The sequence below is a fragment of the Fusarium oxysporum genome, chromosome 7 (genome assembly GCF_000149955.1).
Source record: "Fusarium oxysporum f. sp. lycopersici 4287 chromosome 7, whole genome shotgun sequence".
NCBI lineage: Eukaryota > Fungi > Ascomycota > Sordariomycetes > Hypocreales > Nectriaceae > Fusarium > Fusarium oxysporum.
Window position 1 is genome coordinate 4,085,088 of NC_030992.1, and position 13,695 is coordinate 4,098,782.

At 46.4% G+C, this 13,695-nt stretch overlaps 9 protein-coding genes across 9 annotated transcripts; 4 read left to right on the forward strand and 5 right to left on the reverse strand.

Annotated features, from left to right (window-relative positions):
- The first annotated feature begins 957 nt into the window (after nucleotides 1-957).
- On the forward strand, nucleotides 958-2,114 carry FOXG_10728 (pectate lyase E). Its single transcript, XM_018390204.1, has one exon. It carries the CDS (start codon nucleotides 1,158-1,160, stop codon nucleotides 1,920-1,922), a length of 765 nt encoding a protein of 254 aa, XP_018248606.1. The 5' UTR covers nucleotides 958-1,157; the 3' UTR covers nucleotides 1,923-2,114.
- FOXG_10729 (uncharacterized protein) lies at nucleotides 2,098-3,358 on the reverse strand. Its single transcript, XM_018390205.1, has 3 exons — nucleotides 2,754-3,358; nucleotides 2,423-2,705; nucleotides 2,098-2,372 (listed from the first exon to the last, which is right to left on the reverse strand). Exons 1-3 carry the CDS (start codon nucleotides 2,989-2,991, stop codon nucleotides 2,213-2,215), a joined length of 681 nt encoding a protein of 226 aa, XP_018248607.1. The 5' UTR covers nucleotides 2,992-3,358; the 3' UTR covers nucleotides 2,098-2,212.
- Nucleotides 3,359-3,995: 637 nt separating this feature from the next.
- Nucleotides 3,996-4,369, reverse strand: FOXG_20359 (uncharacterized protein; the record flags this gene model as incomplete). Its single annotated transcript, XM_018400640.1, has 2 exons — nucleotides 3,996-4,092; nucleotides 4,152-4,369. 2 exons carry the CDS (start codon nucleotides 4,367-4,369, stop codon nucleotides 3,996-3,998), a joined length of 315 nt encoding a protein of 104 aa, XP_018248608.1.
- A 583-nt stretch (nucleotides 4,370-4,952) lies between these two features.
- FOXG_10730 (adenosine deaminase) lies at nucleotides 4,953-6,487 on the reverse strand. The gene is made up of 2 exons (XM_018390206.1): nucleotides 5,913-6,487; nucleotides 4,953-5,866 (listed from the first exon to the last, which is right to left on the reverse strand). Exons 1-2 carry the CDS (start codon nucleotides 6,411-6,413, stop codon nucleotides 5,225-5,227), a joined length of 1,143 nt encoding a protein of 380 aa, XP_018248609.1. The 5' UTR covers nucleotides 6,414-6,487; the 3' UTR covers nucleotides 4,953-5,224.
- Nucleotides 6,488-7,035: 548 nt separating this feature from the next.
- Nucleotides 7,036-7,882, forward strand: FOXG_20360 (uncharacterized protein; the record flags this gene model as incomplete). The annotated part of the gene is made up of 4 exons (XM_018400641.1): nucleotides 7,036-7,330; nucleotides 7,381-7,536; nucleotides 7,594-7,692; nucleotides 7,752-7,882. 4 exons carry the CDS (start codon nucleotides 7,036-7,038, stop codon nucleotides 7,880-7,882), a joined length of 681 nt encoding a protein of 226 aa, XP_018248610.1.
- A 1,205-nt stretch (nucleotides 7,883-9,087) lies between these two features.
- FOXG_10731 (uncharacterized protein) lies at nucleotides 9,088-10,812 on the forward strand. The gene has a single exon (XM_018390207.1). It carries the CDS (start codon nucleotides 9,230-9,232, stop codon nucleotides 10,106-10,108), a length of 879 nt encoding a protein of 292 aa, XP_018248611.1. The 5' UTR covers nucleotides 9,088-9,229; the 3' UTR covers nucleotides 10,109-10,812.
- FOXG_10732 (uncharacterized protein) lies at nucleotides 10,677-11,172 on the reverse strand (the record flags this gene model as incomplete). The annotated part of the gene is made up of 1 exon (XM_018390208.1): nucleotides 10,677-11,172. The coding sequence occupies exon 1, from the start codon at nucleotides 11,124-11,126 to the stop codon at nucleotides 10,677-10,679; it is 450 nt and encodes a 149-aa protein (XP_018248612.1). The 5' UTR covers nucleotides 11,127-11,172.
- A 672-nt stretch (nucleotides 11,173-11,844) lies between these two features.
- On the reverse strand, nucleotides 11,845-12,342 carry FOXG_10733 (uncharacterized protein; the record flags this gene model as incomplete). Its single annotated transcript, XM_018390209.1, has 1 exon — nucleotides 11,845-12,342. The coding sequence occupies one exon, from the start codon at nucleotides 12,340-12,342 to the stop codon at nucleotides 11,845-11,847; it is 498 nt and encodes a 165-aa protein (XP_018248613.1).
- Nucleotides 12,343-13,382: 1,040 nt separating this feature from the next.
- On the forward strand, nucleotides 13,383-13,652 carry FOXG_20361 (uncharacterized protein; the record flags this gene model as incomplete). The annotated part of the gene is made up of 2 exons (XM_018400642.1): nucleotides 13,383-13,426; nucleotides 13,538-13,652. 2 exons carry the CDS (start codon nucleotides 13,383-13,385, stop codon nucleotides 13,650-13,652), a joined length of 159 nt encoding a protein of 52 aa, XP_018248614.1.
- Nucleotides 13,653-13,695: the final 43 nt, after the last annotated feature.

Here is a 13,695-nt window from a genome sequence, read left to right on the forward strand (position 1 = left end):
CTTGGAATTTCGTCCCATTGTGTGGAGATAAAACAGTGACATGCCATCGTAAATTGAAGGGCCGAAAAACGGGCTCTCACCACAAAACCCACAGTGAAATATGGAGTCATTACCAAACAACTGTCTATTATACCCAGGGATATCGGAAGTCGGGATGAACAATCAACCCGAGTGCTTCAGGTTTCCCTATTCAAGCCTCTGGAGCAAGTTCACCGTGTGTCTTCTTCTGGCAGACCCCTTAATTTGTAACGCGCCGTGAAAGTGCACAGACTGCAAGCTGAATACGATGTCTGCGTTTCAGTTATGGTGTATCTACCTAAAAAGCTAGCCCGCTCCATAAACAAGAGCCACAATTGTCTGTCACTGCCAATGAAGCTTGTTTTTAAGCATTAAAAAAAGGGTGAATCTAAACTTGAGTTACAGGGGCAGCGTAAAATTGGTGCATCGTATCTTGACCACTCTCGGGCTAACCACGTCCGAAAAAAAAGAATATCCACCTGTCATGATTCCACTCTAATTTCCGGAGAATGAGAACTGGGGTTAGCTTCTGTTCCTTTTCAGCCCTGTTCATCGGACGATGTCACTGTTTGGGTTTACTGCGATTAAGTTTTTTCTTATCGTGATGTCTCGATTTAGTATGCTGGTAGTTAGTGGGTTGGTTCTCCTATGGAGGTCTCTGCGCGATGCAAAAGAACCATCGTCCCTCGCACCGAATACGCGTCGACTGATACAAAGAACTGGGGATTTACTATATATGATCCTGGCTAGTATGTTTTTCTCTCCCTGCGGCTCCATCCGAGAAACAGGTAGGCGGAGTGCATGGTGACACGTTCTAGATTAGGTCGATGGGTGACTTGCTCTCATTGTGCGAATAATATTCCTCCAATCAGAGCGCTTCCTCTCCCAACGACACCCTTGGATGAGATCTGAAACATGAAGTCCTTACAAGGGCCATCACGAGAGGAATGCTCATGATATTCTGCTATAAAGACTTCAGATTCTCCCTTCAAGTTTATCGTTTCTGTTCTGCAGTTCAATAGTCTCTCTTTACAATCTAACTTTCTACACTCTTTGACCCTGGTGGTTATCCTCTCTTTTACAATCTCACAAGATATACCAAACCCTCTTTTCAACCAACAACAAACCAATCCATCAAAATGAAGTTCTCCATCGTCTTCGCCGGCCTCTTCGCCTCCGCCACCATGGCCTCCCCCCAGGGCAACATCACCCCCAACACCATGGGCGCCCTCGAGCGACGCGCCTCCTTCCCCATCCCTGCCTCCAAGGGCTCTGTCACCTACAAGAAGGTCCAGACCATCTCCGGTGTCTTTGACGGCGGCATGAAGACCTACGGCCGCGGCGTCAAGTGCACTGGCCAGGCCGAGGGCGGTGACGCTGATGCCGTCTTCCTCCTCAAGAACGGCGCTACCCTCAAGAACGTCATCATTGGCGCTGATCAGATCGAGGGTGTTCACTGCGAGGGCTCTTGCACCATTGAGAACGTCTGGTGGAAGAAGGTCTGCGAGGATGCTCTCTCCCTCAAGGGCGATGGCAACGCTCTCATCAAGGGTGGTGGTGCCACCGGTGCTGATGACAAGGTTATCCAGCACAACGGTCTCGGAACGGTCACCATTGATGGCTTCACCGTTGTCGACTTCGGTAAGCTCTACCGATCTTGCGGTAACTGCAAGAAGATGGGTACCCGCAACGTTGTCGTCAAGAACGTCAAGGCCTTCAACGGAAAGGTCCTCACTGGCATCAACTCCAATAAGGGTGACGTCTCCACCATCACTGGAACTTGCGCTTCTTCCGTCAAGGAGATCTGCGTTGAGTACGAGGGTACCGTTCCCGGCAAGGAGCCCAAGAAGCTCGGCTCTGGCCCCAGCAAGGCCTGCAAGTACTCTTCCGTCAAGTCTTGCTAAGCGCTTTACGATTGAGGCCTCGATGTTTACAGTGAGGCGGTAATACTGTGGAGGATAGATGGATGTTGGATAAGGGGTTAATAAGGTGCTTGAAGCACCTCTTGTTGAGGTTGGGAAAGCTACCAGTTCTGTACTTTCAACGTATATATCTCTTTACTATAAATACACTTCGTTGAACGAGAAACTATGAGCCTTTTTATTAATTGAACGTGTGAGCAATTGAAATGTGAGCAGTAGGAGTGTTTAACTGAAACTATAGGCCAAGTTCTCTTCTTGCGATACATGGCCAATTAGAACTTCTTGTAGCCTTGCCCAGAGACAAATGTCTGCTGCCAAACCTGCTGCTCCTTACCCTCAGCGAGCTCAACATAGAACTGAGCATGACCTTCCGCAGTTGCTCCACTATACATAGGCGTGCCATCCTCCTTTCTCTCATCAGCATAGTAGAACCTATTTTCTATTAGCATTCTTTCTCGTAGGAGTCTCATAGATCAACTCACCTGAAGCCTTTGTCCTTGTATGAAGTAGCAGCGACCTCAATGAACCAAGCAGCTGCAGCCTTTCCAACACCTAGCGACATGATTGATGGAATGCGCATCTCATTCTCAATGTTTCCAGTGTAGATGTACGTCGGGCTGCTGTTGGCGGGAAAGCCTTTCCAACCTTTTACAGCTTCTTGAGCTGCGGCGTAAGCGCTAAAAATGTTGACTGTTCCACTTGTCTTGAAGCTGTCCAAGGGAACTTCGAAAATGTCGTTGGGGTCGTTGGGGCCGCCATGATAAGCTATTAATCAATTAGATAAAGTTTTAGTAACGAGTCGGGTTTACTGACCGTTGTAAATGACGACGTGGGGATGACCGAACTCGCTCCTGACCTTGGTAAAGGCCTGGATGACAGAGTCTGTATCGCTAAGATCTGTAGGGATATGTAGCTCCTTGTCGGTTGAGGTTGCTGGGTCTTGCGATCGGGAAGCCAGAGCGAGTCTGTAGCCTTTTGCGCTAAAGGCTTGGGCGACACTTTTGCCGACCTTGGCACCGGCGCCGAAGATGAGGACGATGGGAGAAGACATGTTGTTGATGAGCTGTTAGTGTGATACTGAACTATGTGATGTTTGGAAATTGAGTGACGATATTGATGGTCAAGCGAGAAAAGGTGCTATTTATCTATACCCTCACACATTACCAATACTGCATCTCGACTTTTAGTAAGTGCATTTCTTGGTGTTTCATTGCATATGATGATATTGGTCAGCGATGCTCAGGTAATCGTCGAGCCATAAGCAGGGGTACCATTTGCTTATTCTGGTTAGACCCGAGTATGAATAAGCATAATCTTGATCCCGCGCGCGCGGTATTCATTGATCTTTGTCATGAACCATAAAATGTGTAAGTAGTCATACTAAGTTATACAGTACTCTGCAACACGAATTGTATAATATGTCGCAGATGCGTAGGGAAATGTGGCTGGACGTGGATGGCATGATTGAGCATCGCTTGTGAGGGTTGCACTCAACGTCACCTGGTTTTATGTTGCATGTGAATTTGATCAGACCAATCACCGCCAGTTCAGCAACTATTGTAAGAACTGGATCAGTCATGGTCAAGAGCAAGATAAAAGCTCAAGTCAATTGTCTCAAACATTGGCCGAAAATGAAACCGGGGTAAAGCGCCCAATGAACATCACCTCTCGAAGAGCTTAGGTACCTTGAAAAACATACTTCGAGCAGCACACTCACCAAGGAGGGAAAGTATATTATAAATAATTGTCTTGCATTTATTCTTAAGTTTTCTTATGACTTTCTAAACCATCGTCTTACGATTTCTCCATGAACCAAAATCTTAATATTCCACCGAAGTCCCAGGTGCTTTGTTGAACGAGGTAACCCTGATGTCAAGGCGGATCTGGGCTCTCGAAGTATAAACCACCCAAATTCTAGGAAGCGACTACGATATAGATATCGCATCAGAGACAGAGGCCTCTAATGCTGAATTTGAAGTGATCAGGATGAACGTGTTCAGTACAGTTGTCTTCTCGAGAGCACAGTTTGTGAGACAAAACTCACATAAGCCCTCATCATAAAAAGACTATCTTCAAGCCAGACGAAGTCATCCATTTCTCCAAAGATAGTAGCCAGCTCAGACACAAGGATGGAGTACCGGGCTGCGATTGCCTAAGCTTGTTAGAATCTCCAAATAAACAACAACTGTCTTGTACGTAATGTTGGTCTACCACTCGCCGCGATCCTTGGCCTTTTGGATCTCATTGAGGAAGATTTGCGCCATAGATCTCTGTCTCTTTTCCGAGAAGCCCTTCTTGTCCCAACCCATGTTGCGGATAACGTTGTCTTGTCGTAGCTTCTGATCTGGCGTGTATGAGCTGATACTAGGCGTAAGCGAGCGTGTACGGGTGGTGGGCCTCGGGGCCGTGGGATCGCCGCCACAGCACATTTTGATGTGAAGTTGGATTATGGGAGAGTGTGAAGAAGTCTGAGTGGAAGATGAGGAGAGTGGTAAGTGGTATCTGAGTTGAGGAAGAGGATCAAGCGGATATAAAGACAAATTTGTGATGAGAATTTGGCAAGGTTCAGAGATTACTTATTCGTACTTGAAACATCTTATGCTGTTTAGAAAAGGCTGCTTTGTGCAGATATCGAAGTACCAAAAGCAAACCAAATAGAAGAAGTATAATTGGTTGACATGCTTTGATGCGCCCGAGAAAACTGGTACATGTAAAATTACTGGAAAGCATAAACAAGACTGACTTTGCGTGTTTCACGAACACTGCGGGACCAGGACACCTTTAATTGGCGGAACCACGCAACGTCTATACACAATCAGTTATTGGTATAATATACTTCTCGGTATGTTAGGTGCAATGGTAGTATTGAAGCCAGGTAGAGAAACTTCTCCGCCAAAGCGGTTCATTCCTATAGGACCTGGATCTGTTGCCAATTTTATATTCTTCTCTGTGTAAAAGAATTGCGTTAGAAGATCAATCACCTGTACAGTTCTGTCAAGGTTTGACTCGAAACTAGTGAGTATTCTTGTATTACAAGACCATTCATCAGTCTAACTATATTTTCATTTACTGATTCTGTTCTGACTCGCCATCGTACTGCTTTGGCTCTGTATTGGTCCCCCTTGGTGATGCGCAATCCCCATCTCGGGAATTCAATCAGATGAAATGATGACAACAGCGGAGAGCAAAGCGACGAAAGTGTTCAATTCACTGGCAATTATTCTGCTTACAGTACCACCGAGTTTCATCAAGTTGCATCGTACCTCGCTTGACAAAGAAGATACTCATATTGAGTGCTTCGCCACAACTTCCTTAAGCTCCCTTCTCATCTCCTCCTTCACCTCATCCGAAGCCCAGCACATATCAATAGCACTCTTCGCCAAGGCCGCCATATCATCATTACTAAACTCGCACATCTTCTTGACCAGAAGCCAATCATGCAAGATCCACGTATCTTCCATATAAGCTGGATCATCACTTCCGATAGCAATCGGAATACCAGCGTCGAACAAGATACGAATTCTGGGGAAGATCTCATCAACAGGCTCGTGGCGAAGATATCCCCAAGGCGTGAGCGTCATCCCAATGCCCCTTTCCTTGATGCGACGCATGATTTCCGGATCCTGTGCGGCGTTGATGCCGTGGTCGAGACGATCTGCGCCAGTTTCACCAAGGTCATGGACGACTTGACGGATATGTTTATGCGCGTCTTTGTTCCCAACATCGCAGTGCGCAGTAATGCGGAAGCCGTCATTTCTGGCTTTCTTGTATACTTCTTCGAACATCAGAGGAGGGCGATCGTTCTCATCCGAATCAAGACCGATTCCGACGACCATATCGCGGTAGGGCAGAACAGCATCGTAGGTCTCCATGGCTGATTCTGGTGACATGTCGCGCAGGAAGCACATGATCCACTTCGACTTGACCTGTGATTTGTTAGCAATAATCATATCCAAGATCGTGCTGACTTACGTTCAATCGCTGTTCGGCCTCTTCCTGCGCCCGACGGAAGCCATCCATCACAGTCTTAAACGCAACTCCACGGCGAGTATGACCCTGCGGATCAAAGAACGGCTCACAGTACCTCACATTCATACCAGCAACATGCTCAAAATAATTCATCGCAAGGTCATAAAAGTCCTCTTCAGTAACAAGAACTTCAAACCCTCCATAGTAAGCCTCAAAGAAGGTGAAGCTCTCTTCCGCGTTATCGATCTGATGACCTGGACGGGCCTCCATGATATAGTACGAGGCTCTGAGCTGCTCAAGATTGGTGTATACAGTGCCAGTGCGCTCGAGCTTAAGGGTCTGATTGTTGCGCCTGGCAAGTTTCCAGCGAAGCTCGGGAGTTAAAGTCCCTTCGATATGGACGTGGAGTTCAACTTTTGGAAGGTCAAGGATGAACTTGTCGTCCGAGTCTATGAGTTCTTGACGGAGCGACAGACGCTCCTCGAGGGGCATGGCGAACTCCATCGTGATGAGTTTTGGGAATTACTCTTAATACTGAGAAGGATAGGGAACTGATGGAATACTTGACAGATTATTCCTTGGTAGAATAGCAGAACTCGAGGATAAAACATCAGCATTTTATACTTGATGAGGTTGTAACGGCTAAGGAAGCTAGTCCCGAATAGGCTCTCGCGATCTCACCCGCAGCAGGAATCATGAGACTAGACCCAAATAGGCTGCACTTCAAGCAAAATACCTCCGATCATTCGGGGTAAACTTGGTCAATGAATCAGAAAATCATGGTGTGACTCACTTTCGGTTGATAATGACCCGAGGCGTATTCGCGGATTTCAGTTCAGAGACTGCGTATATGATTACGGGCTGTAATACGCCTTGTACGACGACCAATTTAAAAGATTGCTGACTTTGAGTAACTCACATCGCCTCGTAACCAATGCATTCGCAACATGTGTTCCCGTATACATGTAATTATGTAACAGTGGTACAGCTAAGCCCCTCGACTCGGGTTTCTCAAGGGTTGGTCTTTAATATAGTTCTCATGTATTGAAATTCCATTTCCTGAATATTTTATCCCCCTCATTAGAATTACAGTGCAGTAATCCACTTCTTGTTAAGCTACTTCATCATGAGTCGTCAATCTTCCTTCAGAGACCATCTGTGTCGGTCTGACTATGACAGCCTCGACCAAAGCCAAGACGACGTGAATGTGGAAATGCAAAGCCTTCGGAGCCATCAATCAGAAGGTTCTACCATCAGTCAAAATGAAACCAGTAGCCCAAGCGACAGCCCAATGATAATAGGCTTTGGTGTTTGGCTAGCCATCACCACATTCTTTGTCGTCTTGATAGAAGCTGTCGTCTTCTTAACGTGGCTCTGGTTTGAGGACAAGAAATCAGAGACTTGGCGACGGCTCATGCTCAGTGGACGAGCAACCCAGTCAATCACGCTGATGAGTGTTCTTATAAGATAGACCATCGGTACTCTCGCTGCTATCACGACATCTATGGCGGAACAGCAAGGATCGGCAAAATCACTCTCATTCAGCTCGTTTCTCTAGGCTTTCCCATCAAAGTCTACGTCCTCGGTCGCAATGGGGCTACGCAAAAGTCGTTTATCGAGCAGCTTCGTTAGTCTAATCCTCAAGCAGAAGTTATTTGGCTCGAAGGACAATTATCTCTCCTAGGCGAAACGAGCCGTCTCTGCAACGAAATCAAGGCCCATGAAGAGAACATCGACCATCTCCTTCTGTCAACTGCTTACCTTCCCATGGGGCCACGCCAAGGTGCGTTAAATCGCGGAATTTACTCGTACGCGTTCATATCACGACTGACATGCTGCGAGAAACAAGCGAAGGTATTGAAAAGGCTTCCGCCGTGGGGTACTACAGTTGCCTATTCATCATAACCCATCTGCTACCTCTCCTCTCCGCCGCAGCCACAGACCCTTCCCACAACTACGCGTGTAAGTTCTAAGACTATTTAAGAAAGAGGTAAGTTTCCATACTTATAGGCTAGGCCAGTCAATATTAGCTACCTCCATGCCTCAATATTTAAGACCAGATCTATAATTAGCTTGGGTATTACGACCTCTTGAGAATAATAAATATATATATATATTAACTTAATAATAATCTAATTAAATTACATTAGCATATAATCTTTACCCTATCGAATTCAGTCATGATTTATCTCTCCGCCCATCTCAGTTCAACGGGATTGGTTTTGGTCATCACCTTGCATAGCCACGATATACAACGACTTATATCCCCGCTTGTAGGTAATGACGGGAGATTCACCTTACTGGGTCAAGACTGAGGACTGGCATACAGCTGGAGAGCCTTTCCGCATTTTTCAGAACGTTCCTCCAGGGTGAAGATGAAGAGGCGGGACGACTTCTCAACGGCTTTCCGAAATTTGGCAATTATTGATTCATGGCCCCAGCCCGCCCAGGTCACTATCAGCCGAGGGGCCTCAGGCGGCGGCGTGGCTTATCTCAGGCGCCATCCTCCTTGAATCAACGGAGGTTCCTCAGCTTAGCTGCTAAGCTCCAGGCATTTGATGGCTCCCGTTTTTCTCCAAGCCACACAATAAGGTGAAGCGCGACTGCATGATGCAGGGGTCTCCAAGGGTTATCTAAGAACACTGAACTGTTGACTTCCCACCAAGTCAACAAAGGAATCCATTATCTCAATACTGGACCGGAAAGGTACAATGTATTGAATCAAGCTGTGAGGTTAGGTATCTGTGTTATCATAAAATAAGAATGTATTTCGTCGTCGAATATGTATGTGGCTATATGAAGAGACAAGGATATCTCTGCCTGTTGATTTGGGGGTAGATCATGTCAAATTCCAGTGACCTGGCGCCTCGACCTATACCCCATTTCAACTGCAGCCAAGGTGACCTAACTAACCAACTGGGCTGCAGTCTTCTATCGACAATGTCAGCGAGGGCCAAAAGAAAGGAATGCAGTAACTCATCAGTTCACAAAGGGAAACTCTTAGACAGACTCGGGATTCTGCAGCCTTCGATACCTGGGGTTGTTGGCTGGGCATACCTTGTGTGAACATAGCCCAACTCGGTGGCGTTACTTGAAGTGTCAGATGACGCTGCCGCTACGACTAATCTGACAAGCGTAGCAGCACTTTAGCTCAGCACCTCCGCATTTGTTCGGATCAATTGACGGCACCCCTTGCTAGGCATTTTGAACGACGCCTATAAACCAGGTCTCCTGGGTCTTAAATCCTCTAGGTCAATTGTTCCATTTTCTTGATTCTCGTTACTTACTTGTATGAACATCTTGCTAACTGCCTTGAAAAGATGACCATCGGAGATTTCTTTGATTTCAATAAGGCCGAATATGCACGTCGCATATCATTTTACGACGTTAATCGCTTGCGAAAGCAAGAAGTGGTCAAAATACGCCAACATACTGCTGCCATGTGCAGTATTACCACAGGAGCAGCAGGCGCACTGCTATCCGGCGGAGGTACCCTCCTGCTGAGTGCCTATGGGGCTCGCCGACTGTCCGTAGCACATTCAAAGCTTGAGCTTATACAGGCAGAGCTTAAAAAACGCGGCATAGCCCTACACGAAATACAGAAGCGAGATATCCTCATCCCTGTTGGAGCATCTATTGTCGGAATGGGCGTCGGTGTCGGCATAGACGAGGCAGCCGCTGTTGCAACCAACACCATCCCCATGGAAGCGAGTCTACCCCCAGGGTCTTCTCTTACTGATGCATTGTCTACGAACGCGAGTGGCGTAATCAGTGGGGTAGCTCACGGTGTCACAGAGCAGACTCACGAGATGGGGCAGGCCATACTGAATATAGACAATGGCATTCCAGCAGCCCAGGACCTTGCAAGAGAAACAATCTGGGCTCCTGCGGCGTCTACCCAGGACGCCATTGGATTTCACGCTGGCATGGTTATAATGCAGGCCGTTGAGAAAGGGTTCGCAAGCCTAACATCGAACCTGTTTGCAACGTGGACTATGGAAGCCCTGACTGGGGATGTTTCCAGGACCAAGCCGCCGGTATTTCGGGACACCCGGACAACAAAAAAGACTGGCCCAGCAACTAGTAAAACGCATATGTCCAAGTGTTGGCGGCCTGAAAGAAAGTTTATTTTATCCTATCTACTTTGGATGGGCATCCTTTGCTGGCTTTTCGGTGCATTTATGTTGTTCTTGTATTGAGATGGCTTTCCTTGCTAAAGAATAGTTATCTGGAAGAGGGCTTATCCTTGTAGTTACATGAAGACTTGCTAATACTTGAGCAGCTCCTGCCACGTGTCTTCCCAGGTACTGTTGGGGTGGATATGATGAGGAATCGAGAATCCCGGGCCGGCAGCTGGCTGTATAACTGGATTGGCAACACGGTAATGGGTATCATCGCAAGGCTGATGAAACTTCTATCCACCACTGTGGAGCAAGCTGGTGAAAGATTGTACCTGAGCACGGGTGCAGAATACGGCGGGAGGGGAGTCCCGTTGAAAGATGGCCAGGAACGTGCTTTGACGTTAAACAGGACGACCAGTGGTTCACTGTTTTCCATCGACGAAAGGTTGGAGCCCATATGGAACGATAAGGTGCTTGGCGAACTGTAGGAGAAGCAGGCACCTGAAATAGCCTGGAGATGGACCGAGGGTATATTGAAGCCTTATCAGTGACCAAATGGCGCAGTTTGACGGTTGTGTTGAGATTTCCCTCTAAAGAATTATCACGTCTTAACTCTATTAGAGCAACATCCTAGACTCAGTCAAACTCACTGTCCCAAATGAGGGAACAGAACCTCATCATATCTATCGACATACGACCACAAGATCTTGATTTTCCCGTCCTCCACGACAAGCACGTCACCACCCTGAATGGCCGGTATCGGCTCATAATCCGCCTCACTATCCTCCGGGACAACCTCCCAACGTGCAGTGGCCATATTCTGGCATACACTGGCGCCTCCATTAGCTCGATGCGAGTACCCCTTCAACTGATCCAGTAGAATAGATGATCGGATAAGCAAGCCATCATGGCCGTGGTGTGTAGAGCCGTCAAAGTCGAACCAGACGATGTCGGGAGCGAATATCTCTTTGATAGCGGCGAGGCGTTCTTCAGGGTTGGTGTAGGAAAAGAAGTTAATGTCGCGCTGTATAAGAGAGACCATGACCTCTTTAGTTTCGTGGCTTCCAACGGAGATGTTGATTGATTTGATTGGCATGGTTGCTGGACTGGCTGCGACTGATATTTGTTTTAGTAGATATATAGCTTGGAGGGGACGATGTGTAGGCTGTTGGCGACTATCTTTGTAGCTTCTGTTATTTGCTTCTCCTTAATGAAAGGAAGTGTCCTACTTATATTTTGATAATGGTATCCAGAAGCTTCACGTGTGCTTACTGGAAAAGGCAAGGTCTAAGGCTCGTCACCGATCGCGACATGTCTCCTCATTCGGTTAGAACGTCTGCACCGAGCTTACGAATATGTTTACCTTCCCCCCTTCATGCAGCGAATCTACATCAAGCAAAGCTACCTTATATTAAAAAGCGCGGGGTTCTACCAGTTCGTAAGTCCGTCAGTCCGTGTCTAGCCGGGACTTACTGGACGGAGCGTAGTCCGCAGTGTTACTGGGCGCCGTGTACCGTGTCGCTCTCAGATCTTTCCTAGATATATCATGGCTGTAATATGTTCAGCCGATGCCAATGGGAGGGGAGCTAAAGGCCTTTCGGGATTCAGGAAATATGGGATGTCATTAAACCCGATTTACCTGACGGTCCCTTATCAGAACATGTCATAGTCCTATGTGCCCATCTAAAAACAGTGGTCTGAATACTAGCTATACCGATCCCTGCTGTATTCCAATCCAGGGCCCGAAGGGGACCTGCAACCATGATAGGGTCACAACGAGGAAGGTCTTTATAACGCCGTGCATGTTAGGCTACCTACACGCCCAGGGACGAAACATCGCTCTGCAGTGCCTTTCCAGCAACCACGGGCGCTTTTGCCGGAAGCAAAATCACCAGTAAGCGAGCCCATTCATCGGTAGGATTATCCCATCCATGCATAGTTCCTTGCTGCACAACAACGTCTCCCCTGCCTACCAGTGTTTTGCTTCTATCGTCGAGGGCAAGAACGACTGCGCCTTTCTGGACGATGACGTAGTCTATAGAAACCATGCGGTGCATATGCCCAGAGCTCCTGGGTGGGAAATCCACAATTCGAAAGATAGAACCGTTGTTGATGATTCCAACCTCGGCATCGGCATTGTCGCCTGGAGATGAGAGATCGGCAGGAGAGGAGTCAGTGATCCACAAGCTCCTCAAAGCAGCGTCGTGGGGCACGATTTTGGCAGTGGCTTTGTCGTCATACTTGACAGTCGCCGGGCCTGCATCGTTATGGCCTGTGACAATGCGGCGGAGAGGGGGCAGTGGAGAAGTCATGATGACACGAAAAGGAGCAATAGTGTAATTTGGAGTTTCTGAAAATACGGTTATCTTTCAAGATCAATTAGCCTATGTTTCTTAACATTGAAAGGCATCTTCTCGTCGACACTAGCCTCGGACTCTATATAGACTGATCGACCCAACTTAGTGGCTTGATATACCTTTTAAGGCTGACTCATAAACTTAAAAAAATAAAAATATATAATTAAAGACTTTTATAAGTAATAAATAATTTAAATTCTTTAAAAAATACATAAAATTAATTATATTATTATAGAAAATATTTATTAAATATTTTTTAGCTATTTTACCTGAGTGAAGAAATGCTATAGGGTAAGTCACTTTTAACTAAGTTCTCTGTGCTGATATAAGCTCTCAGCTACAAGTCTTAACTGCAAATAACACATCTTGCTCACAACTTAGACATTATACCATAATACCTGAACAATTGCTACAGCATAAAGCTGATTTCATGAAAACCTAAAAGATGACTCAATTGCCCGCCGTCACGGGGTATAAGAAGGTGCCTCTGATGCGTCCCCTTAAGATGATCTAACTTAGCACCAGGAAAATCAAGGATCTTGCAAGAACCTAATAGAGCAAGATGGCGGTACCTAAATGAAAGCTTGTTTATATAGTATTTCCTAACTAATTCTAATAGTAGTATATCAATGGACTTCCCCTTAACCTGAATGATGTCAGAAATCACAGACTGACTCTCTAGAATAAAGGTAGCTTTATAGTCATTAAAGCTATAAGAGAGGAAATTTTTAAGATTATCAGAATCCAGGAATATAAAAGGCTCTCTAGCGACTATATACAGCAACTGGCTATTCTTAGCACTTACGCTCTTACTTGCACTATCCAAGGCCTTTATCAGGAGGCTAAAAAAGCTATCAGGCAAGAAAGAGAGGCACTAAAAGCCCTTCCTAAAGCCGGCCTTAATAAAGGCAAGAAGATAATTAAGTCGATCAGAAGAAGAAATCGGGCTTGGATTATATCCCTGATCGATGTGTGGTTGGTAATTCGCTGAGAGGATGACTTCTATGGAGGCTGCAGAGAAGACTCTAATAAGTTGGTCGTATGAGTTAACCGAAGGTTGCGTAAAAGAGGCGTATTTGACTTCCAGGTAAGGCGGAAAGCTTTCAGATTTGTTGATAAATACTGATGCACGAGAAAAGCTCGACTGAAGGTTTCGTGATGACACGTATGTCGGTGCCATTGGGGCTGAGAAGAAGGTTGGATTGGAAGAAGGTTTGGAGCAATCAGAAGGTCGTGGCGGTATTGGGTTTATGTGTCAATCCTAAGGTTAGAAAATACACTTCCGATTTAACACAATGGGTCACTTTT

Bases quoted from the DNA above. Each gene is read 5' to 3' on its own strand.
- FOXG_10729 (XM_018390205.1), bottom strand. From the start codon at position 2,991: ATGTCTTCTCCCATCGTCCTCATCTTCGGCGCCGGTGCCAAGGTCGGC. The intron at 2,706-2,753 runs GTCAGTAAACCC...ATTGATTAATAG, and splicing joins CCACGTCGTCATTTACAACG to CTTATCATGGCGGCCCCAAC. The intron at 2,373-2,422 runs GTGAGTTGATCT...AATAGAAAATAG, and splicing joins TACAAGGACAAAGGCTTCAG to GTTCTACTATGCTGATGAGA.
- FOXG_10730 (XM_018390206.1), bottom strand. From the start codon at position 6,413: ATGGAGTTCGCCATGCCCCTCGAGGAGCGTCTGTCGCTCCGTCAAGAA. The intron at 5,867-5,912 runs GTAAGTCAGCAC...AACAAATCACAG, and splicing joins AGGCCGAACAGCGATTGAAC to GTCAAGTCGAAGTGGATCAT.
- FOXG_10731 (XM_018390207.1), top strand. From the start codon at position 9,230: ATGACCATCGGAGATTTCTTTGATTTCAATAAGGCCGAATATGCACGT.
- FOXG_10728 (XM_018390204.1), top strand. From the start codon at position 1,158: ATGAAGTTCTCCATCGTCTTCGCCGGCCTCTTCGCCTCCGCCACCATG.